Here is a 25,311-nt window from a genome sequence, read left to right as displayed (position 1 = left end):
ACAATCATAATTACAGAACACGAAGCAAGACATTTTTGCTTTATCCGTGCCACATCATATTCCCCGATTTATATTTTTATGTAGCAACTTCGTCAAACTTAGCAGGAGACAGCATTTTTTTTTTTTTTTAAATTAAATAAACATGCTTGAGTTTTCATTTAAAAAAATGAAACTACTTCCAGTAACTCAGTGGGAGAAAGTCACAAAGAATAGTTCAAAGCCAGTAAGACACTATTTTAAAACATTTAGCTAATTCACGAATATCCCAATCAAACTGGAGTTTACTCAGTGCTGAAAAATATTCCTCTGGCTTTACAACAAGCAAAATTCTTTTCTATTTGGACCTATTTCTACTTTAGTTTTCTTACTTCTTCCCCCGACCCCCTACCATCTGTTATATATATTTGTAAAAAGGTCTAAGGAGGATTTTTTTACAATCTAACAGAAAGATAATTTTTTACAGCAATTTGCAAACTACGTCATTCATTTTAAAGTCTGTCTATTTGAAAGTTACAGTGTAAATAAATGAAAGCACTTGTAGCTAGTGGTGAGAAGAGAGTTTCCTGTGATTTTTTTATTTTGATAGATTAACTCATGCTACGAACTCAGTACCTGCCTAATAAATACGTTAGATAATGAGGGGTGGCAAGAGAGGTGAGGAAGTCATAGCGAAAACTATCAAAACCACCACTTTCTTAAACTATCCCTATGCTGAAAAATGTGGAAACCAGGACATTAGGTAAGAAAGAATAGTGGTCTTCAATTTCTGTAAGAAACATCAAAAGTGTTAAATTACTGTTGTAGGCTGAATTGTGTCCCTCCCAAAAAAAGATGTTGAATTCCTAAGCTCCAGTCCTTCAGAAAGTTTCCTCATTTAGAAGTAGGATTGTAGCAGATGTAATTAATTAAGACCTAGTCATACTGGAGTGGGATGGGCCTTAATTCAATATGGCTGGGGTACTTAGGAGACGATTGCTGTTTGAAGACAGACCCACAAGGAGGACGTCATGCGAGTGGAGCTGTGCGGCTGTAGGCAGAGGGACACCAAAGATGGTGGCAACCAGACCTTAGGGAGAGGCGAGCAAGGACTGACTGACTGCCCGACACGGGTCAGAGAGAGCCTGGCCTGCCGACACCGTGACCTCAGATTCCTGGACACAATACATTTCAAAGTACCCAGTTTGTGGTACTTTGTTAGGGCAGCCCTAGGAAACTCCTACAATTTTTTTATTTCATTTTATTTTAAAATTCAAGTTTATATTTTTTATGTCATAAAATAAGACATGCTCATAATTTATAGAACCACGTGTCTTGAAGAAAGGAAAAAATAATCGCTCCCAGTTTTGCCAGCTAAAAACTACTAAAATTTGCTGTCTTTCTTCCCAAGTATTCTTATGAATAGTTTTTAAATTTCATGTAGTTATGACTATAATTTCATACCAATTCTGTATGGTGATATTTTCGATTACTATTACAACATACCTTTCTGTATTATTACAACTTTTTGTAAACATCCTTTAAGGTTTTGAATATAAGCAATGGTGTTCAAATTATTGCAGGGCAACAATTCCATTTTCATTATTTCATTTTTCGGTCAGTCTTTTGGATGTGGCTCTGAGGAATTAAAAATGTTTCTGATTCTCTCATCAATTCTGAAAAGTGCTGTGTGTGAGAACCAGGAGGTAAGTTACTTAGTTGAAAACAGACCATCAAGTAGATCCTGATAAACGGTGGTCACACTTAAATAATCGGGCACGGAGACACAGCTTGTCCTCAGATCTATGCATGAGGGTGAAACATTTGATAATTAATGAACCAGCAGTCGATGAATACTTGGTCCCATGACACCAAGCTGGGGATCTAACCACTGAGATTGTCAATTCTGGGAAAGCTGAGTCCTGAGCACAGGAGTTCTGGTTCTCACTCCTGCATCGTTTCTATCTCTCTACTCAGGTCATGGCAATGATTAAAAAAAATTCCTAAAGCGCTGCTTACTTTTGAATATATCTATTAGATATCTCTGTCATGTGATCATAGAAATCTTGGTTCTAAGGATATTTGAGCTTGTGGTTTGCAAACTTTTCTTAGCAGTGGAAATCTTGTCTTAATAAACTATTACTCATATTCCCAATTTATAAAACATGTAAAAGCAGAAACTGTGTGATGGAAGGAGGGAAGGATAGGCAGCGAGCTCACCAGCCCTATTACTACCTTCCTAGACCTCCCTGGGAAATCCAGGAAGCCCCAGCACTGTCTCCAGGGAACCCTAAGGAACACAGTTTGTGAAACAGAACACATACTCGCGTTCTTCATCCACTCTGTATGTAGAACGGCCATGCAGAAAGGGTCTCTTTTAAGGTCTGCTGTGTATAAAGAATTAATAGTTAAGAAAAATACTTTCTCAATTTTTCCTAGGCCACTGGTTCTCTCTTCTGAGTGACTGCCTTGTTCCCAGTTCCTGGAAATTTCGAAATGGGTGGTGACATTTCTAAGTGGGTTTATGTTGAGTCGACATTCAGATCATTCCCTCTTCCATGCCTCTTGCCATCTATTGGCACCCCGCTTCCTCTGCATTTTCTCGTCTCTGTATCTGAAGAGCTAAGCTGTGATTCTAGAGATCATTTATTTTTGTGTAGCACTTCTCCACAACTACTATTTTAAATCTGAATACATTTTTTACAAGTGAGGCAGTTAATAGTGGTAAATGGTAATGCAATAAAAGAGGCAATTCTCTGAGAGTCAGTGGTCCTTCCTTTTAGTGACTGAGTTGCATTTCCAGGAGTGGAGTTTCCAGACACACTTTCTTGTCCAACTCTTCTCCTCTCCACTCCTCAACTGCCAACCAATGCAAGGAGCTGTCTGTAGCCAAGAATTAGGACAAATCCACGTGATCTATGTCTGTCATGGCTGGCCTCTTGACCTGGTCCTGACTATAATTTCTAAATTAGTTGGCCGCCAAGTATAGGAGATAGACATGGCCAAAAGGGTGAAGATGATAATTATGTTTATTTAAAAGAACAAGAAAGGCCTCAAGTTTTATAATTCATAAATATGGCATTTACAGTTCATAGTTTATCATTGGTATGGCACCACTTCATCTTTTATCATAGAGCCTATTTTAGAAGATTTTGAGACTGGAATCAATATAATTAACTGAGAACTGCAAATCAATAGGACTGGCCAGCGTGCAGTATCACTAATGCAGAGCTGTGGTTCATTCATTTTTAAAGCGATAAACTTGATTATAATTGAACTCTTCTTCAACGGGGGTTCTGATGCAGACTGGCTGGGATCGTATTCAAGCTCATGATACTGTTTTAGCTGTGACATATTAAATGGCTCAGCCTAAGAGAGGCCCACTGGTCTGGTCTCTTCCTGGGGTCACCTCCTGCACAGGCTTAGGATACAAATATGTGATCAAGTATAAATAAGTGTTACCTCTTCAGCTAGTAGGCCTACTTTGGCCTTTCCTTGGCAGAGTCCCTCAGTCCCCTCACCCAACCACCTATCAAAGCCAGACACACCTGATAACTATTTAATGTCACCGTTCGGCTTCTCCCAACCACTTCCTATGGCTTCCATCTTGATTTCTAAAGCTAAGGCTATCTCTGACCTCATTTTTGAGGCCCCTTGAAGATTTTGCTGGTAAAGGTGTTTTCATAGCTGGACTTGATTTAAGCAATCCTGATAAATAAAATATAAATTTACAAAAAGGATAAGTTAAGGGACAGTCATTCCCTTTATAAAAGATGTCAAATAGGTCTTCTATAAATGGCAAGTTCCTCTGCATTGAAAATACAATTGTGTTTTGAAAAAGTGTTTACGAAAACTTTTTCCATGAACACAGGTACAAATAAAGTAAGGTAGATCTACATTTTCTCCTTCTTTAGCTAGCTAGGTCCGTTCAGCCCAGCTGCCCACAGGATAACTGCTCATCAACACACGTCTCATTGGCTCGTCTCCTTCTATGTTTCATTTTCCCACCTCCTTCACTCGTGCTTCCTGTGGTCATCTTTCACATAAACCCCACGCACCAAATTCTTTTGGGAGCTCTGAGCAAAGACAACTTCCTCATCACAGAAGTGACGACATCTACAGCCCTCGTGGTGAGGGTACAGTGCCTGTCTTCTGGTCCGCTTCTTCTTTTGTTGCCCTTTCATCTGCTTCTGTATCCCACACTTTCCATCCTGTTTTGTGCTGTAGTAGTTGCTTCCTTATAATTCAACTGATACACTAGTTAAAAAAGAGTCTGACTCCTTCTACCCGTGCTCAAAGATGGCCTTTAAAAGGCTGAACTCTGCTGCCAAAAATCTATAGCATTCCACATGTTCCATTAACTCCCACTGCCCATGTCAACCATCTTGCACTCTGGCTAAGAGGTGTGAGTAGTTCCAGAGGTGAGGCCGGGGTTACATAACTCAGAGTTCCTAAGGCCCTCAGGGACCTTTCGATCATTTCCATCCCATCCCATCCCTTAATCTCACATGTTAAAGAACTGAGGGGCAGAGAAGTTGAGCATTTGCTCAACACCTTGTCCATTAGAGAATAAGAACTCAGACCTCTGACCCCTAAACCTATGCTTTTCCTTTCTGAGCTCTTCCTGCACACACCCCACCATTGTTTTCTTTGTTTGACTCAATTCCCCTTGCTTCATCATTTATTTCCAGTTGACCCAAGTCCTCTATGCCCCTGAGCCCCTCAGTTATATTCAGGCTCAGTTTCACAGCTCTGCTGCCCTCCTTGCCCTGCCCCATTCTAAGGTTGAAAATCGATTTCCACCAATATTTTAACAATAAACAAAAAAACTAGGAGATATGTAAAGTGATGTACAGGGAGTTGTCATTTTTGACCTCTTGCATAATTAAGCTTCCCCTGGAATTTCTGTGACTGGGTGTGAGCTGCTTGTACCCTGGGAAGATGCACATTTATATCCCTTGGCCTGCTGAACCCATAAGCTCTCTCCTGCCATCAGAACTCTTAAAGCCCAAGGCTAGGCCATATCTCCCTTGACTTAATTGATACTCTGGGTTTGTTTTTTAATCCCCACATCATTCATTCCTCGGTTTTGTCTTCTGGTGCCACCTAACCTGTCCTCTAGCTTTATCTCTCAGAGTTCTCTGAACTGAGTCCTCTGACCCAGTGTGGTCAGTTTCCTCATTCTTTCAACTTCTCATTCTTTGTCCAACTAAGCTATTTTTCCTTCAGCCTAAAATGCCAAATTAGTATTATTTTCCAAATTATTATCTCGATTATCTCTTTGGGTGGGTTTATTTTGTATTCTCAAATAGATTCCTGAGTACAAGGGCCATGACTTAAGTTTATTTCCTGACATCACGTATTGCACATGGCTTGTTATAGACTAAATGTGTCCCCCAATATGTTGAAACCTTAAACCCCAGTGTGGCTGTATTTGGAGATGTGGCCTGTAAGGAAATAATTAAGTTTAAATTCATAGAGGTCATAAGGGTGGGGCCCTGTTCCGATAGGATAAGTGTCCTTATCAAAAGAAACACCAGGGAGCTTGTCCTTTCTTTCTGTGTACTAGTTCTCAGCAAAGCCCATGTGAGGACACAGTGAGAAGGCGGCCATCTGCAAGCCAGGAAGAGAGCTCTCACCAGAAATCAAATCATCTGGAACCTTGATCTTCTAGCTTCTAGTACTGTAAGAAAAGAAATTGTTATTTAAGTCACCCAGTCTGTGGTATTTTATGATGGCAGCCTGAGCTAATCTGTGCCTATTGAGAACATGGCCCCTACCCTTGGAGCTTGAGCAGAGTAGCATGCTGGGCAGGGGTACCCTGCTTCTGTATGAAAAGTTGTCTTTGCACACAGTCCAAATCCAAAGCCCAACCTTCCTTTGCCACCACCATACAGAAACTCCCATCTTTTCCTCTGCTCATGACAGCATCCTCCCAAGTGTGGACAAAGCTCCAAACCACAAGCAAAAAAAAAAAAAATTTTTTTAAACATTTTATTGGGGAAGGGGAACAGGACTTTATTGGGGAATAGTATGTACTTCTGGGACTTTTCCAAGTCAAGTTGTTGTCCTTTTCAATCTTAGTTCCAGGTCCAGGTGCCATTTTTAGTTGCAGGGGGCGGAGCCCACCATCCCTTGCCAATCTTAGTTGCAGGGGGCGGAGCCCACCATCTCTTCCGGGAATCAAGGAGAGGAACCTGCAACCTTGTGGTTGAGAGCCTGTGCTCCAACCGAGTCATCTAGCCATCCCACACGAAAAATTTTAATGTCGTCTACACTGCTCTGGCATCCCATCAGATGCCAAGTCGTAAGAGAGTTGACTAGCCCAGGCGCTATTACCTGGCCTGTGCTCTTGAGATGGCCCTTTTACTGTACTTCTTACCTCATCTTCATCTCGTATACAGAACAGGAAACGGAGGCTCAGAAGTCAAGCAACTTGTGCAAGGCTACACAACTAATGGGAAGTTGGGTTCAAATCCAGTTCATCTTTGCCCTGAATCCAGCCTACTTCCCATTGGACCTCTTTCCATCCCGCCAGAATTTATTATGTTCTGCCATTAACTATAGCTATTTATGAAGCTGTCGTACACCCATTATCAGACTGTAAGCTCTGAGGATAGGCTGCCTTAATCTTCCTTGTATCTCAGGCAGTGGCTAAGCCAGGGCCTTGTGCTGGGTAGGCACTTCAAGAAAAGGTACTGAGTGGAAAGTGGGACATGACCGTCATAGTGGTGATCATGGGAAATTGTAGCTCAGGAGATTTTGAGAAAGCTGGTAGAAGGAAGAGATGGTTTCTGATTTGAGCTTGAGGTGATGGAGAGGATTTGGGTAGGCAGAGAAGAAGGGGTGGTCTGAGGCGGGCCTCAAAGTCATGAGTTTAGAGTTGAGGCTGGCTTGGCGGGCTCCCGGGCCCTGGTGTTTCTGCCTTGAGTTCAGCTGTGCACACTAAGCAAGTCACTTCACTTCTTTGGACGTTGGTTTCCTAATGTGTAAAGTTGGAAAAGTAAGAGTGCCCACTGTTTGGGGTTAATGTGAAGAATAATGAGATAATGTATGTAAAGGACTCAGCACATCGTCTGGACCCAATATGTGTTATCTATTATTCATAATGAACACTACTAAAATATTACTCTAATGTGGTCTGAAAGTTCACATGGGCACCAATCTAGCTCTCTGAGAAAATTATTTAATTTACACTCATAGATAACGCCGTTGCTGTTGCTAAGTTAAAAAACAAAATCATTTAAAAGCACTACAAAATTCACAAGAACACTTTGGTTACTATGATTTTCCTAACCAACGGATTCCAGGAGTCCTTGAAGGTACCTTAGTTTTACAAGGCATTCTCATGGTGCAAAATCATGGAAACCAAACTGTTGGGAGGCAGGAGAGAGCTAAACATACGTGGGGTAGAAGACTAACCTCGCTGAATCAGAGACTTGGGTTTTGGGGAACAGGCTGACCTGGTGAGAATCCCGGCTCCTCTTGCAGGCTATGCTTTTAAGGACTTTAGGCACATTACTTATCTTCGAGTACTTTGGTTTCCTCACCCCTAAAATAAGGATAATATCACTCCCGGGCTAGGGGAGGGACTAAATCGGGTATTGTGTACAAGGTGACAATCGATGATGATGGTGATGTATGTGAAGCCTAGTTATGAAGGGCCTTGGATTTTCACCCTGTGAGGCTGCTGCTCTCAGTGTGGCCCCTGTGACTGCAGGTTAGCCTCATCCAGGACTTGTTAGAAATGCAAATCCTGGGGCAGCCTGTTGGCTCAGTTGGTTAGAGCGCAGTGCTCATAACACTAAGGTCGCCAGTTCCCACATAGGCTAGTGAGCTGCGCCCTCCACAACCAGAGTGGAAACAATGGCTTGACTTAGAGCTGAGGGGTCCTCCTGGAAAAACACACTGTTCCCTTCCCCCCCCCCAAAAAAAAGCAAATTCTCAGGCCTATTCCAGACCAGCTGAATCAGACACGCTTGAGGTGGGGTCTGCAATCAGTGCTTTTACAATCCCTCCTGGTGAATCTGTGAATTTAGGCTTGAGAAACTGCTGTGAGGTAATAGGGAGCCATTGAAGGTTTTTGTACAGCAGAGTGATGTGATAAAAACGATGGTTGTGCACAGACAATAGCTCTTGGTTAACAGGATTAAGTTGTCTGACCACCCACAAGCTTCCAAAGTGTCTGGAAGATGCCTGTTTATTGATCCTTAATGATCTCTAGGCACAAAACTCGGGTTAGTACTTATGACCCCAAACACAGTGTTCGCCTGAGTTGGGTAACTCAGCACGAGAGGGGCTGTTTGGGAATCTGTTTCCATCCATCCAAAGACTTGGGACCGGGCAGCCAAGGGATGCTCAGCGAATCCCGCCACTACAACCGAGTCACAAATTTAGCCTGGAGAAGGGACAAGACAACCATGTAGGGAAATCGGAAATGAGGGTCTTGAGGGTGGAGAATAGGGTGGTGGGAGAAGGAGATGGGGATAAGTGGGAATGAAGCGAAAGGGAGGACCGTGCTCTGCTTGGGTACACCCCCTTCGAGTCCCTTTAGAGGGACAGTGAGAGAAGGGTCCGGCCGCCTCTCGGCCTTTGGGTCCAGGTCAGTGCTCCTTGCTTATTGTTAGTGCGAGGTAGGGGCGCCTTCCTGCTCTGAGGACATCCCCGGGGCCACCCCAGGCGTGTTCCTCCGAGCTCCGGCCACGGGGAGAGCGCGGCGCGGGGCCGCCGGCCGGCCATTGTTCGGCCCCACCCCTGATGCATATTCACGCCGCGCGGGCGGCTCGCCCCGCGCCCTCCCCAGCGGGGCTTCGGTGGGAGTGCGTTTCCGCCCGTTTTTCCTGCCGGAGCAGGAAAGGGGGAGCTGTTTTCTCTCTCCTCGGAATATATTTTCGGTGTCCCGTGTCCCCTCCTCCCTCGCCGCCCGCCCCCCTCCCGCCTCCCTCCCCGCTCCGCCCCCGCCGCCCGGGTAGCTTTGTCTCGCGGCCTCGCGCTCACTCGCTCAACTCTCGGCGGCGCCGCGGCCCCAGCTCCGGGCCCGTCAGCAGCGCGCGGCGCGGGCGCGGGGCCTGAGGCGCGGGCGACGCCCGGGGGCTGCCACCGGCCGCGCCATGGTGTGAGCGGCGCCGCCGCCCCGCGCACGCTCCGTCCGCCCCGGCCTCGCCAGGCGGAGTCCGGGCCGCCGGCGCCCGTGCGAGAAGGCGCCGTCGGCGGCCTGGCCTGCGACGGAAATCATCCCGAAATCGGTATCTTCATCCTCACTCTTGGTCTGGTGGCCAAAAGGGAAGATGGCGAACGACTCCCCCGCAAAAAGTCTGGTGGACATCGATCTCTCGTCCCTGCGGGTGAGTGGCCGCGACGGGCCGGGCGCAGGGGCGCCGGGGCGCGCGGGGCGCGGAGCGCGGAGCGCAGGGCGCAGGGGCCGCGCCCTGGGCCGCTCGGCGCTCGGGCGCCGCCGCGGGCAGAGCCGCGGGCGCGGCGGCCCCTTTGTCTGCCAGTGTCGGCATGTGCGGGGCCGGGGTGCCCCCGCCGCCGCCCCCAGCGTCCCGGGCTCTGCACCCGCGACCCTCGGCTGCTGGAGGACATCGCCGGGCGAAACCCACCTCTTTGTAACCGCCCTTTCTCTCCAACTGCCCCGCTGTATTGATTCATTGTTGTGCAGCTTTCAAATGATAACCCCTCCCCTCCTTCTTGTCTAGGATCCTGCTGGGATTTTTGAGCTGGTGGAAGTGGTTGGAAATGGCACCTACGGACAAGTCTATAAGGTCGGTGTGGGGCGCCTTCTTTGTTTCCCGTGGCATGTTGAAACTTCTGGTCGGGGGACCAGAGGGGTGATAAACACGCTGCTGCTGACTGGAGGCCACGCCAGTTGGCCAAAGTTGGGAAAGGGGTTTCTCCTCGCAGGCCCTCTGTTTTCAAACAGTTTACATCCAGACTGGCCTTAAAAGACCTCATTTCCTGGCTTTGAGATAAGGAAATAAGCTACACTCTTAGGCATGCACTATAATAAAAGGGGAAAGCATTTTTTTTTTCTTTCCATAAGACAGTCTTCATTTTCTTTTTTTTCGTTTTCCCCAAATCTGGCCTTCTGACTTTGTGTGTTAATTAAAATTCAGGCTAGGCAGGCCTTGCCCATGGTTATCCTAAACCACTGCCTTGGCCTTCTTGAAAATTGTCATCGTGTTTCCTCGTTTGAATGCTTGCCAAGCTCTCAAGGTGTGGAGTTTGTTGCTACCTGGGACACTATAACTTTGTCATACAGTCTACTGATGGATACATATTTTGGAGAAGCAGGGAGCGCTTGTGTTTGGGCCACAGGAGCAGGAAGAATTGCAGTGTGAGGATTATAAAATCTGAATTCCAGGAATAACCTGTTTGACAGGTGTGTAATTGAAACAGAAATGAGGGAGAGTGAGGAGTAAAGAGGTTGCCCAGCTTTCACACCCATCCCAGGTCTTTCTCTCTTTTTTAACACTCACCCCGCAATGGCAAATGAATCTAACAAACCTGGAGACTGTGAGTCTGCCTTGAGTAGCTGACACCTGATGTGACTAGCTGTGCTGTTCATTTTGTCCAGTGCACATTCTAGAGATTATGAAGGAGCTGTAGGTAATGGAGGCGCAGGCCTTGAACATTTGAAACAGAAGGTTAAATCTCCCTGTCCTGATTTGTTTCTTATACTAGCCGTTTTCTAAAAGTTATCTGCCCTGGGGGTGTTTGCAGCTGTTAGAGTGGGTACAAGGTTGGAATAGAAAAAAATATCTTATGAAGCAGGGCTTTGTGGTTCACCATGAAGAATTGTCATTGTCTCATTAATAATGAGAATGGGGGGGGCATGGAAGCTGACTGTAGACATTTTCTTAGGGCGAATTAAGTGTGGATCCTATTGTCTGTTTTTTGCTGAATGAATAGGGTTTATCTGTCCCTTGAACGTGTCTCCCCAACCCCAGTGTCCCCTGGACAGGCTGTGTACTGGCCGGTGGTCTGAACTTGAGTCAGGATTCTTAGGTGATCTCAAGTGAATTAGACTGTGTTTTGTTGGTTAACTGTTGGGGCTGTGGCCAGATTTTTGAATTTGAAAGGAGCCCTGTTAACTCAGCCTGCTGGCTCAACTGAATTTGGAAGCCTTTGGAAAATTTTGGAAAAGATTGTGTTGCAACTCATTGAGTGGCCTGGTAACTGGCTTAAAGACGTTTGCCCTAGCCCCAGTGTTTGTTTAAACACCAGTTGTTTTTTTCTAACCCAGTTTTTCTGGCTAAATCTAAATGGTGAGTATACTCTTCCAAGTGAGTTAGCCAAAGCTTGTTTTTGACCTGGTTACACGGTGGTTGGATTGTATCTTCCTGGGTGAGCATGGATGTGAAGGGTGGTGAAGTAAACCAGAAGCTGACAGTCTGTTTTTCAACCACAAGAAAGAAGAAAGAATGAAACCTCAATGTGTATTAATTGGTTTTAAGGTAGGAGTTCTTTTTGCTAGCTGGTTCATTAAACCTTTTTCCCCTCCGCATTTCCTCTTTGGTTCCATCCTCTCTTTCACCCAAGTTTTTGAAATAGATTTCCCGAGTACTGCATTTGGGAAGTATTTGGGATATTGACAGTGACACAGCTCTCTGACTGCAGAGTCTGTACAGTTGAGGAGAAATTCTGAAATTGTGCAAATCTAAAGAATTAAGAAACCTGTGCACAAGTGGCATACAATCACGAACAGAACAGTGCCTGAGACTTTGCTCATCAGCAGTCCTGTTTTATCATTTTGGAAAATTTCGACATACCCAAGGGGAGAGAGTAGATCGCATAGTTTAACAGTTACCGGCACGTGACTAATCTGGTATCTGAGGTCTTCCTCCCCTCCATTATCTTAACCATTTCACCCATAAATACTTCAGGATGTACCTTTTTTGTTTTTTAGATAATCACAGTGCCATTCTCACACCTAAAAAATTAATTCCTTAGAACCAAATACTGAGTATTAACATTTTCCTGATTGTTTCATACATGTTTTCTTACTATCACAAGTTCTTTAATATTTATGAACTGGTGCTGGGCAGTTTAGTCCTAGAGGTGATGGAGCTAGCAGAAACAGTTAACATCTCCGTTTCTTCTCCCTTCAACTGTATAATTTCTAGAGCCATTTACATTATGCATAGGAGTTTATTTAGGGTTTCTGTTAGCATAGTTTGCATATGGTGGTTTTGGGATTAGATTATTAACACTCTAGCATTTGTTTATGGCTGCTAAGCATCCATTAGTGTGGATAGCATCAGAGTTTAGAAAATATTTGTGACTAATTGTAAAAAAGAATTTTTTAAAAAGCAATTTCAGGTAAAATACCTGTAAGCTGAACAACCTGTTCCTAATTTATTTCATTGTTATAGTTTCTATTTTTCATTTTTTCCTCTGAAACATTACTCATTTTTTAGTCACAGTGGTTGCTTATTTTGAGAAGACTGCATATGAGTGAGTAAAAAGAGGGAGTTTTCTGAGTTTTGATCTGTGAAAATGGCTTTTTTGGAGGATAGTTTGTAATTTTTTCTACCTCTGAAAAAAATAGTAAATAGTCTGGGTGTAGTTGAACAGTATATACCCTTATCTTAAAAAAGGAGTTGGAACACAGGATGTATTCTATTTAGACAAATTTATTTTTTGCCTGAAGTTTTTGAGGGAAGCATACTCATAAGTTAAAACTTGAAAAAACTGTGAATATCTGTTAACAAGGTTTCATTCAAATACCATATATTTATAAGAGAAATGTCTATAGGATGATCTCGTGCATGTTGAGTAAAAATAGTGAATTTTAATTGTTTTCATCAAAGAGGGAAAATGATAGTATGAAAAATTGAAACCAGAAATAATAAATCAAAATTAGTTTTTGTAGTACATTAGAATTTATTAGTTTTAATATTCATTTAATCATTTGTCTTAGGGTAACTACTGTTGTTTTGTATTTTATGAGCGTACAATGGCTGGTGTTCCAAAATGTCTTGACCTGGAGATGGAAAATCCTGTGTCTGGAAGGTTACTGTAGAGGGTGACAGGGGAAGTCAGGGAGTTTAGAATTCAGCGGGTGCAGTGTCTGGAATCAGGGCTTACTCCCGGGAGGGACTGGGGATCTAGACTCTGTCTGACTATGCATGTCTTTGGAGGTTGAGGAGAGCACTCGAGGCCCAAAGGTGGGAAGCAGAACCAACACTGAGAATGTGCCACCATTAGGGGCGTGTGCTAATGCTGTCCCTCTCATTTTCTGAGGGAAGATGGGGAGAAGGTATGTGTGGTAGAAGGACTGAGTGTGACCTTTGGGAATGGCGGGAGGTTTAGGGAACAGAGGGCATCTCGGGGAGAGGTTATTTGCGCACCTCTGCGCAAAAAAAAAAAAAAAAATTAAATTTGAGGAGGGACATCATTCTTTTGAGAATTGAGGAGCAGTTGAAAGTTTTGTTGGGATTGGGGGTCCCTGGGAATAGGAGATTTGATCAAATGATGTTTTAGGAGAGGAGCAGGAAAGATGGTTGGCCTAGGGCAGCAGTCCAGAAGAGAGGAGGTGAAGGGTGGTGCAGGGCGGTAGAGAACAAGACTTGTTGAGGTAGATTCTTGGCTCCCTTGAACCTGCTGAGGTCACTCATGTCTGCAGGCTTTGGTGTGGCCCTTTAAGTGGGCACACTGCTTGCCCACTGGGTTAGAAGGAGCTCTGGGATTTGTGAAAGTGCTAAAATTACTTTCCATTGCTCACCAATAAAGTGCCATATAAATTGTGTAGTTTTTAAAATCATTAGCCTAACGTTTTGAAGTCAGCACTTAAACTATTGTGAAGGGTTCTCTAAATGTTACCTTGTAAGTGTAGCATCTCTTGTTCTTGATTGGCGATAAAGACAGCCAGTGGGGCAAAACGAATTTTTTGTAGCACCAGCTGTTTTCATTAGTTGGAGGATTGGTCTGCTCCTGAGTGACATGTACAGACTTGTTCCTCGGAGCTGGAAGGATTCTGGACTCAGATAAGGTGGGAGGGAGCTGGCTGGCCTTGTTGAACACGTGTTGATGTGTAGTTCTCTTAAGAAATAACAACCCCAAACGTCCAAAAACTGTTTTGGAACTAACCTAAATCAGGAACATCAAAAGCCTTAGAGAACACCCAACCACCAGACAAAATCCTGCTGATGGTGGCTTTTTAATTCTTATTGCTTGAAACTTTGTAATAAATAAATGTTCATTTGCATAGCAGCAAACTTGTATTTTGCCTTTTTTCTTAAGCAATTTTGGATATATGTATATTTCTACATATTGACATAATCCAACAATAATATCTGGGGGCACTTCTGGTGCATTGTGTATTTGTAGATTTTTGTGAATTGATCCTGGAAGAGTAAAATGTTTTTTGAACTAATACATCCTACTTTTGAAATAATGCATCCCTGAACAGGTGTGCTAAGGCAAGGAGGAATCATCTAAGGAGTTTCATTCCCAGGACACTAAAAATATTGTAAACTAAATACATTTTAACTTAGAGATGGATGCTTTGACACATGCATTTCATCCCTGGTCTTTTGTTTCTTTGCTTTAGTAGTAAATACTTGATTACTTACTTAGTTGTGAACAGCTGCTTGAACCAAAGGAATTGCCGAGTCTTCGAGCATCAGATGTTTTCCATCTCTCAGTTGTATTAAGTTTATGATGCCTGTGCTTCTTATTAGTATGAGTGCTTTCATTTTTCTGTATTCCAGTCATTAAAAAAAGAACCGGCAGACAGCAGTAGGCTATTTAAATAAGTGCGCAAATGTGCCGCTTTCAGACCCAGGAGGTCCAGGTACAGAAGCAGAGCTGTTAACCAGATGGCAGCACTAATATGTGATACCCTGGAAGGCCTGCTCCCCATTGTGTATACTGGTCTGCTACGGACGTTGACGTCAAGTGTACCGAAGTGCAGACTGCATGACAGTAGACTGTGTTAGAGTGAAGGACTTCACAGGAAGTTCTCAAGATCAGATACTACTTATTTAGAATGTATGATGATTTAAATGGTTGGAACAATTTTAGGTCACCACATATACTTTTGAAAATCAGTGTTTTAAAAACTTGGTGCATTGTGTATTTGTAGATTTTTGTGAATTGATCCTGGAAGTAGCTACTCTCACAAGTAGCTATCTAGTTAGTGGGCCATCCTATGAAGTATTTATAAGTAATTGCTTTGAATATTTACGGTAAACAGATTTTTCATGAATTCAGGTTGGTTTCTCATACTAGTCGGAATACCAGTGTTAAAATATTAAGATATATTTAATATTTAATTTGGGGCCAATGACTTGATTTTCAGGGGGTAGAGATTCCCAAGTACTAATTTAATTTTTGGAGAATTGGTTGACAGTTTTAGTTTTCTCTCCTCCCCCCCATAAGATGATAATACAAAAAATGAATGAGGATAAGTGTTTGGACATATGTATGAATGGATGGCTAGGAAGAAAGTGGAGAAGGCCAGGCGGCTGTTATATTACCAGTGAGTGACCAGCGCGGCAGCTGTGTGTTCTTAAGTTGTATATGTTTTATGACTGTTCACCAGACAATCTGATATTCTGTCATGAGGCTGGCTCGGTCGTAAAAGTCTGCTGGTGTTATTCAGAAGGGAAGTGATGTGTTGGCAGGTTCTGAGATGGGAGGCCCTTTCTTCTATAGGAATTTCAAAAGGAAGGACAGAACAAGTTTTAGGACTCCCCAAGTTTTTACAGCTGGGATCTTAGAAACTCGGACATCTGTGTGGCATTATGAGGAACTTAGAACCTAGTTGGGGAGACAAGATGCAAAACGACCATCCACACGGGGGTGGTTTCATGTCACCGATGGTGTACCCTGTGCTGTTAGTCTTCTGCCTGTTTGGTCTGCAGTGGGGGAGGAAACGGGGATGCACTGGTCGCAAAATGCCACGTCTGTACCATGAGCTATACATCCTGTAACGTCTCTGTTTCCCCACGCAGCACACATGTACTCAGACACAGCGCATGCCCCAGTGCGTGGAACCCACTCGGACTTCAGTGGGCTTTTCCAGCCTCCGCAGGGCTTTTCTGTGCTGGAAAACACAGTACAAACAACTGGAAAAGTGAAATGAAAAGTAGCCATATAAAATGCCAGCCTAAATCTTTTTATTATTAGAATCGAAGGACATAATGTTACCCTGTCAAGTAGCTGTAAAAGTTATTCTCAGTTTCTGAAATGATTCCTGTCTTGTGTTCCACAGTCAGCAGACCAGACCTGGAGCAGCACTGAATGGGCAGGATCAGTTCTGCCTCCGGCTCTGTAGTTGATTTGTTGCAATGAGCAAGCTGGAGGATGGGGGCCCTTGGCCACGCCCAGCAGGTTTCCCCCCACCCTTGAGAAGGAGGGAGCCAGAGTTCTTGCTGCTTACAGTTTTTGCTTAATTTGCCTTTGATCCTGGGGGCATTGCAGCTATCTCAAATATAGCCAAATATTGACAAATGATCCTATTAAATAAATATAAATAATGAAAAGAAGAAATCGCTTTTACATTATGACTTAAAAACTTTATTTTCATTTTATGATAAGGAAGGCCTTAAAAAACTTACCACACTTATGAAAGTACATAGTTAACCATCAAGTGATGCTAAAATTCTCACATCACCACTTGAAGTAGTTACCCTGTTCCCAAGAGGCATTCGTTTTCAGTGTGTTTAGGTGCTGCATCTGAAATTTACCGCCACATTTCTAAATTACGTGTATGTGGCTATATCCTGATTTATCAGTTTTGTACATTCATTGACTTTTTAAAACAGTAGTTACAGTTGTTTAATGACTAGTGTAGCTCTATAGGACCTGAAGATTCAGCTCTTGTACTCACCTCCTTTCTTAAATGAGTATACCATAATTTTGGGTTAAAATGATAATTGTATTATCATGACTATGTAAATACCATTTATCTCTGAGCCAAGCAATTTAATATAATAACATTTCCTTTTTCAAACACCCCTTCACCCTCTGGTTGTCTTACTTTTTCATTTGCTTAGGTTTGTATGTACCTGTCGTTACCTTCCCCCTCAAATGCCCTAAAAGATACATGAAATGCCTGAAAAAGGTAAGCCTAGGTCAACAATTTTTCCAAATGCTTAAATAAGTCAGATAATTGATTGTTTCAGATAATCTGTTGATTCCACTTTGTTTTTTTCCCTAGTGGTACCTCACAGCTGGCCAGGTATGGCTGCTCCCTAGACCTGGTAGAGAGCTGCTGACCTGGATCGTTGTTGTTTCCTGGATACTAGTCTTTGTTTGTTTGTTTACTACCCTGTCTTCCTGAAGCACATCCTCCAGTAGTAGTTTTTTTATAAGAAAGGGTGCATGGGTGTAAAGGTTTTAAGTCTTGGTGGCTGAAAATGTCTTTATTTTTCCTTTACATGGGATTTGTATGTTAGCTGGTGGACAGTTATCTAGGTTGAATATCTTTTTGTTTTAGAATTTTAAATACATTGCTCTACTGTTTGAGTGTGATCCGTTTTAAACTTCTTTTGGGAAGCTTTTAGGATATGCTGTTTATTCTTGGTATTAGATTTTACGAGTGTTTTTTGTTGTTCACTCTTCTAATTACTTGGTTAATTTTTTTAAAATCTGGAGATGCCCTTTTGTTCTAGGGGAATTTTTTTGTGCTCCCCTCCAACTTCTCTGCTTTCTCTTTCTGGAAGTCCTATTGGTTTCTTGTTTGATTTTTCTTACCTTTTCCTTTACTGTTTTTTTTTTTTTTGGTCTTATTGTTCTATTATGGAATTTCTCTGACTTTACATTTTAATATTTCTATTGAATTTTTATCTTTAATTTAGAGCAACACTCACTTTTTTTTTTTAACTGCATCTATTCTTTCGTGGCTATATTTCTTATCTCTCAGTGTATTGAATGTAGATTTTTTTTTGTTTGGTTTTCTTGTGTGCCTTCGTTTTTTTTTTTTTTTTTTTTTGTTTCCCCCAGGTTTCATTTTTCCTGCTTATTTATTTTGGTCTTTGTCTTTAATGCTTAAGATTTTCCTTAAATGCCTTGAGATTCACGACTCTGCTCATATTTAAGAGTAAGGCACTAGAAATGAATTGGAAGCTCTGTGTATACGCGCAGGAAGTTGCTGACTGATGGTCCTTCAAATGTAGGGATCCGTACATGTCATGGATGGAAACCCCTCTTCAAAATATCTGTCGGTCTTTTCTTTGGGTCAGTTTTTTCTAAGAAGAACACTCTGAGGCTTTTCTTACCTAGAGGATTAACATTTGTTTATTTATTTGCGTTCTGGGGTTCAGGGCAGAGAAAGGAGCTGGAGACCCTGTAGCCTAATGTGTTAGCTTTTCAACCCTGTGTCCCACCTCTTTGCCTGTGTCCTCTCATCTGGAGCATTTCTCCTTTAGTGTCTTCAGGGACTAAACCTCTGGTTTCTTGTGGGTGTGGAGCGATTGGGATAGTCCCCAGATTGTGCAAGGTAGACGGGACCTAGGCATTCAGTCACAAATGACCAGTTCTGATTTCAGCTTTATCCTTCCCGTGGTATCAGTTGCATCCAAATGATGATCTTTTCTGGGTTCTCTGGAGCAAATTGCCTCACTTTTGGTGTCCTTTTTAGTAGCCACTTAGGTTGTAACGTTTTCGTCTCTACTGAGTGAATTACTGCTCCAGCTGTTTTTTTAATGGTCAAAACCTGATAGAGATGATTTCTCCTGTCATCTATCTCTTCCCCTTTATTTCTTTATTCTTCTTTTTACCTTATAATCATTTTTATGGATTAAGTCCTGTGGATCAGTCCATCAGCCTAGAAGTTAACTAGCAGTTGTATCTTTGATTTTAAACTTTTTTGGTTTTGCCCAGGTGTTTGCCACTTTTCATCCAGAAAAATAACAAAACCAACAACAGCAACAATAAAAACAAAAACAGGAATAAAACCGTGCCCTAAGTGCTTGACTGCTGTACTGAGACTCAATGTGGGAGCTGCAAGCCCAGGGAGAGGTGGATGAGAAGGCAGAGGGAGGCAAGATGCAGGCCACTGCATTAGCAGGCTCACTGCTGCTCTGAGCAAGCCTTCAAGAGATTCCGAAGTTTCGTCAACAGTTCTTTTTTTTTTTTTTTTAAAACAGCTGAATGGAGGTATGTTTTATGTGTGGTGAAAGTCACCCATTTCGAGCTTACATTTCAGTGATGTTTAGTAAATTGACTGAGTGGTGCAGCCATCACCACAAATCAGTGTTAGAACCCTTTCATCACCTTAGCAAGACCCCTCATTCTCATTTACAGTTAATCCCTGTTCCAACCTAGAGCCCCAGACAACCACTAACCTATTTCCTGTCTATAAATTTGCCTTATTTGAACATTTCATATAAGTGAAATCATACGATGTGTGGTCTCTGGTGTCTGGTTTCTTTCACTTTGCATCATGTTTTTGAGGTTCATCCATACTGCTAAGTGTGGTAGCTTGCTCCTTTTTATAGCTGAATAGTTTTCCAGAGTGTGGATATGATGCTGCGTTCTGTTCAGCAGTGGATGGACGTTGCAGTTGTTTTCAGTTTTTGTGCGAAACGCATTCAGCAGGTGTTTTGGCCTCGCGTCTTGGACTTGTTCAGAAGTGCTAGCTGCCTGATGGGACAGCACCTTGGCGTCTTCTAAGAAGGGAAAAAGACTGGAAATGTATCTGCCTGGGTCTCCTAGTTCTCGTCATACGACCAGACGTCTCCTTGCTCTGTGCCTGTCTGCTTCCCTGAAGCCTTTGTCTTCCCCACTCTCATTATTAGTCATCACTGTGAGTTTGTTATTTCTTTAAACATGAATGCAGTTTCTTATTGCTGTGAAGACAGACTGTTCACTATCAGTGAGGTCATTGGTACCAGGAATTAGGCCAGACGAGTTTTGGCTTCTCCCTCTTTTGGGGGGATTCCATTCTGTAATAGCTGGCCATGTACCATGTGATGCCCAAGACTGGAGTTTTCCTTTATCGGGAAGGTAGAACGTGTTGACTCGCCAGGTTTTCTTTTCTGTTTTTTTAAGGAGGGCGCAGCTCGCAGTGGCTCATATGGGGAGCGACCCGGCAACCTTGGTGTTACAAGCACCATGCTTTAACCAGCTGAGCTAACCGGCCACCCCAATTTCATTTTGAACTCATCAGATTTAAAAACAAAACAAAATCTATTCTCTTTCGTCAGAAGGATGTATACCAAATTAAATGAATGATTTGTTGTTATATGTGGAGGAGGAATACGATTACTCATTTGATTCGCTGCAAGTGTACCTTTCAGAGTATTTTTCTCATCTTTCATTCTAAAGTACCTTTATATCTTTCATTAGGGACTTCGTACATTCATTCTTACCTGTGATGGTAATAACTGAATACTGGTGTTGAGCAGAACCCGCGACCCTCGTTGTGTAATTGCTGTGTAGGTTTATGACTGTTCAGTTCTGAGACATCAAGTCAAGGACTGGTGTCACCTGAGTTAGGGCTGTACATCTGAGGGACATAGAGTTTATTGGGGATCCCAGGTTAGGCCCTGAGTATTGTCTGAGTTTGAGGATATGCGTTCCAGTGACGCCCAGTTCATTGAGTGTATTCATTCACCTGCCAGGGAGGGTATGCCTTACCTTCTAGGGCCTCTCCTGTTTGAACTTGGCATATTGGAGCCCCTGTTCTCTGTATGTTATACATATGCTCTCATCCATTCTTCTTGCTCCTTCCTTTAGTTTCCAGAAAAAAATTTGTGGATGTTCAATTCAGCTATTTACTCTTTAGTGATTTGAGGGCTTCGTATCTGTTTTGTGTTCCTCTGACTGTGGATATTTTGAACCTGCTCTGTTTGGCAAGATTCCTTTCGGTCAGTTATTCCTCAGGTACCTGATGCATACATGGTGTGTGCCAGGCATCAGGTGAGGCTTGCCCACTGGTGACAGTGAACAGGAGGAGCAGTCGGGGAGCACAGAGAGAGCGGTTTTACTACCTCAGGTGGGGAAGAGCAGGACCTTTGGGACCGTAGGGCCAAGCTGGATCTGATAAAGCAGATGTGCTAGTGTGCACGATGAAGCTTTACGATTGAAATTCAGAGTCTCTGGATGAGTCATTGATGGGCAAAGAGCAAGGAACAGCCAGCTCCATGGTTCTTCATCTTGGTTAATAGAACTTTGAATAAAGATAGAAGGGGTGTGTCCCTTCTGATTATGGTCATTGCTGCCCTTTCAGTTTGCCTTGAGCCATCTGTCTCTTGGAAGGCCCAGGTCCTACCTCTGCTGCTGGTTCAGTGTTCGTTGCTGTTTTGAGTCTCCTGCATCACCGAGGAGTTAGCAGTTTATCCATTTAGCACCCTCAGCATCCCCAGAGATGGAGGGTGGAAAGGAACTCTCATCTGACCTTTTGAGAGTATCCTCTGAGCAACATCTGGAATCATACCTGGAGTATTTGGTGATGGGATGGCCTACAGCAGGCCACGTTGGGCCTTGCAGTGCACACGTAGGAGAGACGGCCTTACACAGCCTGAAGGAACTCTGGAAAATGGGAAGAACGATGTACAGCATTGTTATATTCAGATAGTTTTTAATAAGTGTCTGGAGTTCAGATTATACAAGGAAGCGATGTAAAAGGTGAAGTTTTGAATTTGTTTTCAGGTGCTGTATATTTGCTTTTCGGTAAGAGACAAAAGGTGATTTTCCTTTCCTAAGCCTACTCAGTAAAATGGTTGCATGGGTTTTTTCGAAAAAAGTTCAAATCATGTGAAATATTTCTTATCTTTCTCTAATCATGCTGGAAAAAAGGCCTTTGGTAGTCACCAAAGAGTGAAATTCTTTTGTTTTGTTTAAACAAGGCTTCTCAGTCATCAACCCCAAGATTGAATTAGACGTTTCGTTAGTTTGCTACTCAATTAACTGAAAATATATATTCTCCTTTTTACTTATTATATGAAAAAAGTGATTTAAAATGCTAAATATAGGATGTTAAGATATGTGTGTGTGTGTGTGTGTGTGTGTGTGTGTGTGTATATATATATATATATTTTTTTTCCCCTTAAGCTTTATTCGGTTTCATTTTTTTCTGGATCTTTTTGCTGAGGGCTTGGTCTCATTGATAGTTTGTCTTTTTCTCCTTACACACTTTAAACCTATCACAGTTTACGTTCAAATGATACGTACTTCATGTACAATATAAGTACACTACAATAATATCACTTTAGTTTTCTCTACCTGGTCTTAGAGTATTTTTGGTTTACGTTTTACTTTTATATATGTTAAAAATTTCGAAATATATTGATGTTATTTTTGTTTAAACAGCTAACTATTTTTTAAAACGATAAATAATAAGGGAAAACCCCTAATTTTATGTACCCATGTGGTTAGCATTTCTGGTGTTCTCCATTCCTTTTGTCGATCCATATTTCTATCTGGTATCATTTTCCTTCTGCCTAAAGGACTTATTTTATTATTTTGTGTAATACAGGTCTGCTGGTGATGAATTCTTTAAGCTTTTGTATGTCTGAAAACTTTTTTTCGTGCTTGCATTTTTGATAGTTTTGTAGAGTATAGTATTGTAGGTTGCTGTTTTTTCTTTCAATATTTTAGGGATATTACTCCATCACCTTCTCACTTGCATTGTTTGTATGGAGAAATCTGCTGTCCTTATTTTAATCCTTTGTATATGTACATGCTGCTTTTTTTTTTGACTGCTTTTAAGATTTTCCGTTTATTTCTGATTTTGAGCAATTTGATTGTGATGTGTCTTGGTGTATGTTTCTTCATGTTTCTTGTCCTTGGGGTTTGTGAGCTTTTTGGATCTGGGGGTTGAGAGGTTTCATCAAATTTGGAATTTTTTTTTTTTTTTAATTTATTGGGGTGACAATTGTTAGAAATTTGGAAAAATTTTGATAGCTATTTTTTCAAAAAATTTTTTCTTCACCTCCCTTCCCTCTTAGGTTTGGGTACTCCCTTTACATGCTTATTAGGCCACTTGAAGTTGCCTCACAGCTCACTGATGCATCGTTTTTTCCCCACTGTGGGCTTCATTTTGGGTAGTTTCTTTTGCCATCCCTTATATTAACTTATCTTCAGTGTTGACTGTGCCATTAATCCAATCCAGTATATTTTTCATTGCTGGAAGGTTTGGGTCTTTTAAAATAATTTTCTGGGTCTTTACTTTTTGAACATATGGATTACAGTTGTATTTATAATAGCTGTTTTAATGTCCTTGTCTGTAATTCTAATATCTGTGTCAGTATTGGGTTGGTTTCGATGGATATTCTCATTATTGTTTATGTCTTCCTGTCTGGTAATTTTTGAGTGGATGCCAGACATTTTATGAATTTTACCTTGTTGTGTCCTGGGTGTTATATTATTCCTATAGGTATCCTTGAGCTTTGCTCTGGGGTGCCTTTAAGTTACATGGGAATAACTTGATCCTTTTGTGTCTTGCTTTTATGGTTTTTGTTAAGGAGGTCTTGAACAGTGGTCAGTCTAGTGCTAATTATGCCTTACTGCGAGGCAGGACCTTTTTGAGTACTCTACTCAATTGCCCATGATTTATGAGTTTTTTCCATTTGTTTGATGGGAAGAGTGACTATTCTCATCCCTGTCTGAGCACCTGCGCTGTTCCTTCCTACCCTTTTGAATAGTTTCACCCCCCCACCTGCCCCCCAGCCTTGGGTGGTTCCCCTGTGTGCATGTGCTGCTCATTACTTAGCTGAAAACAGGGGTCCCTGTGCACAGTGTGGGGGTTCTTCCATTGGTGCAGCTGTCTTCTCTGCTACTGTCATCGGGAACTCTAGCTGCCTTGGTCTGCCTGCACTGTCAGGTCCTTCTCCTCAAATGAGGGCGTCTGCCAAGCTCTGCTTAGGTTTCCTCTCCCTGTGTGATGCCCAGAAACTTTGCAGAGGGAGTAAGTCCAGGCAATTGTATGGCTTACCTCCTTTGTTTCCTATCTCTCAGAGATCACTGCCCTTCATTGTGTGATGTCTAGTTTTTAAAGAACCTTTGTTTCATAAATCTTGTATGGGTTTGTTTTGGTTGTTTTCAAGATGAAACGTAAATCCAGTCCCTGTTAACTCCATCTTGGACAGAAGTAAAAGTCCAGTGGTATGTCTAGTCTGTCTCTTTATTCACCATTTGTTCATTATGAGACATCAGTAACATGATAAACTGTGAAAACAACCCCTCCTTCTTGATGGGCGTAGTAGGGTATAGGAGAACAATTTTGGATTTTAAAAACACCATTTTCTTAAAAACGGTTTATTGAGATGTAATTCAAATATCACACTATTATCCATTTAAACTGTGCAATTCGGTGGCTTTGAGTTTATTCACGGAGTTGTGCAACCATAGCTGCATTTTAGAACACAGTCCTTACTCTAAAAAAGAAACCCCACACCCCTATTTTCCTTTCACTACCTCTTGCCTTCCCACACTTTAGCCCGAGGCTACCACTGACCTACTTTCTGTCTCTATAGAATTACCTGTTCTGGATATTTCATATAAAGGGAATCAAACAATAATGTGTTTTGTGATTGGCTTATATTGCTTAGTATGTTTTCAAGGTTCATCCATGTTATAGTATGTATTGGAACTTCATTTCTTTTATCGCAGAATAACATTCCATTGTTTGGATATACAGTGGTACCTCGGTTTTCGAACGTAATCCACGAGTTCTGAAACGTTCGAAACAGCCAACAGCTAGGCCTCAGGATCTTGCACTCAGCAGAAGCCATGTGACATGTTCGACTTCCGAGTTGTGTTCCAAAACCGAAGCATTTACTTCTGGATTTATGGTGTTCATAAACCAAAATGTTCGTTGACAGAGACGTTCGAAAACCGAGGTACTACTTACTGTACTACATTTTATCTGTTAATCAGTTGAATATGTGGGTTGTTTTACTGTTAGGCTATTAGGAAAAATGCTGCTATGAACATTTGTGTACAGGTTTTTGTGTAGACTGTATTTTCATTTCTCTTGGGTGTATAGAAGTGGAATCATCATATGGTTACTCTATATCTAATCTTTTGAGGAACTGCCAGACTGTTTTCCAAAGCAGCAATACCATTTTATATTCCCCCCGGCAGTATATGAAAGTTTCAGTTTCTCCACATCCTTGCCAGTACTTACAATTATCTGTCTTTTTGATTGTAGCCACCCTAGTATCTTATTTTAGTGGTTTTGATTTTCATTTCTCTGATGACTAATGATGTTGAACATCTTTTCTTATGGTTGTTGGTCATTTGAATATCTTTGGAGAAATTGTTATTCAGATCCTTTGTGTGTGTGTTTTTTTTGTTGTTGTTCTTATTTTTTTTGTGTGTGTATTCTGAATACAAGTCCTGTGCCAGATATATGACTTGCAGTTTTTTTCTCCCATTCCT

At 42.2% G+C, this 25,311-nt stretch overlaps 1 protein-coding gene across 27 annotated transcripts in view; it reads left to right on the top strand.

Annotated features, from left to right (window-relative positions):
• The first annotated feature begins 9,093 nt into the window (after positions 1 to 9,093).
• MAP4K4 (mitogen-activated protein kinase kinase kinase kinase 4) overlaps positions 9,094 to 25,311 on the top strand; it is a 184,406-nt gene continuing 168,188 nt past the window's right edge. For 13 of the 27 annotated variants that reach the window (XM_033124269.1, XM_033124266.1, XM_033124287.1 and 10 more), the window contains exons 1-2: positions 9,095 to 9,320; positions 9,675 to 9,740. In XM_033124269.1, the coding sequence (XP_032980160.1) occupies positions 9,264 to 9,320; positions 9,675 to 9,740 (123 nt within the window). In that variant the 5' untranslated portion in view covers positions 9,095 to 9,263. Of the gene's footprint in view, positions 9,321 to 9,674; positions 9,741 to 25,311 lie in introns of all 27 variants that reach the window. The other 14 variants (XM_033124288.1, XM_033124282.1, XM_033124275.1 and 11 more) reach the window with 3 other exon arrangements.

This window comes from Rhinolophus ferrumequinum, chromosome 13 (assembly GCF_004115265.2).
Source record: "Rhinolophus ferrumequinum isolate MPI-CBG mRhiFer1 chromosome 13, mRhiFer1_v1.p, whole genome shotgun sequence".
Classification (NCBI taxonomy): domain Eukaryota; kingdom Metazoa; phylum Chordata; class Mammalia; order Chiroptera; family Rhinolophidae; genus Rhinolophus; species Rhinolophus ferrumequinum.
The sequence above is the reverse complement of the archived record's forward strand: the minus strand, read 5'-3'. Positions and strand labels throughout refer to the sequence as shown.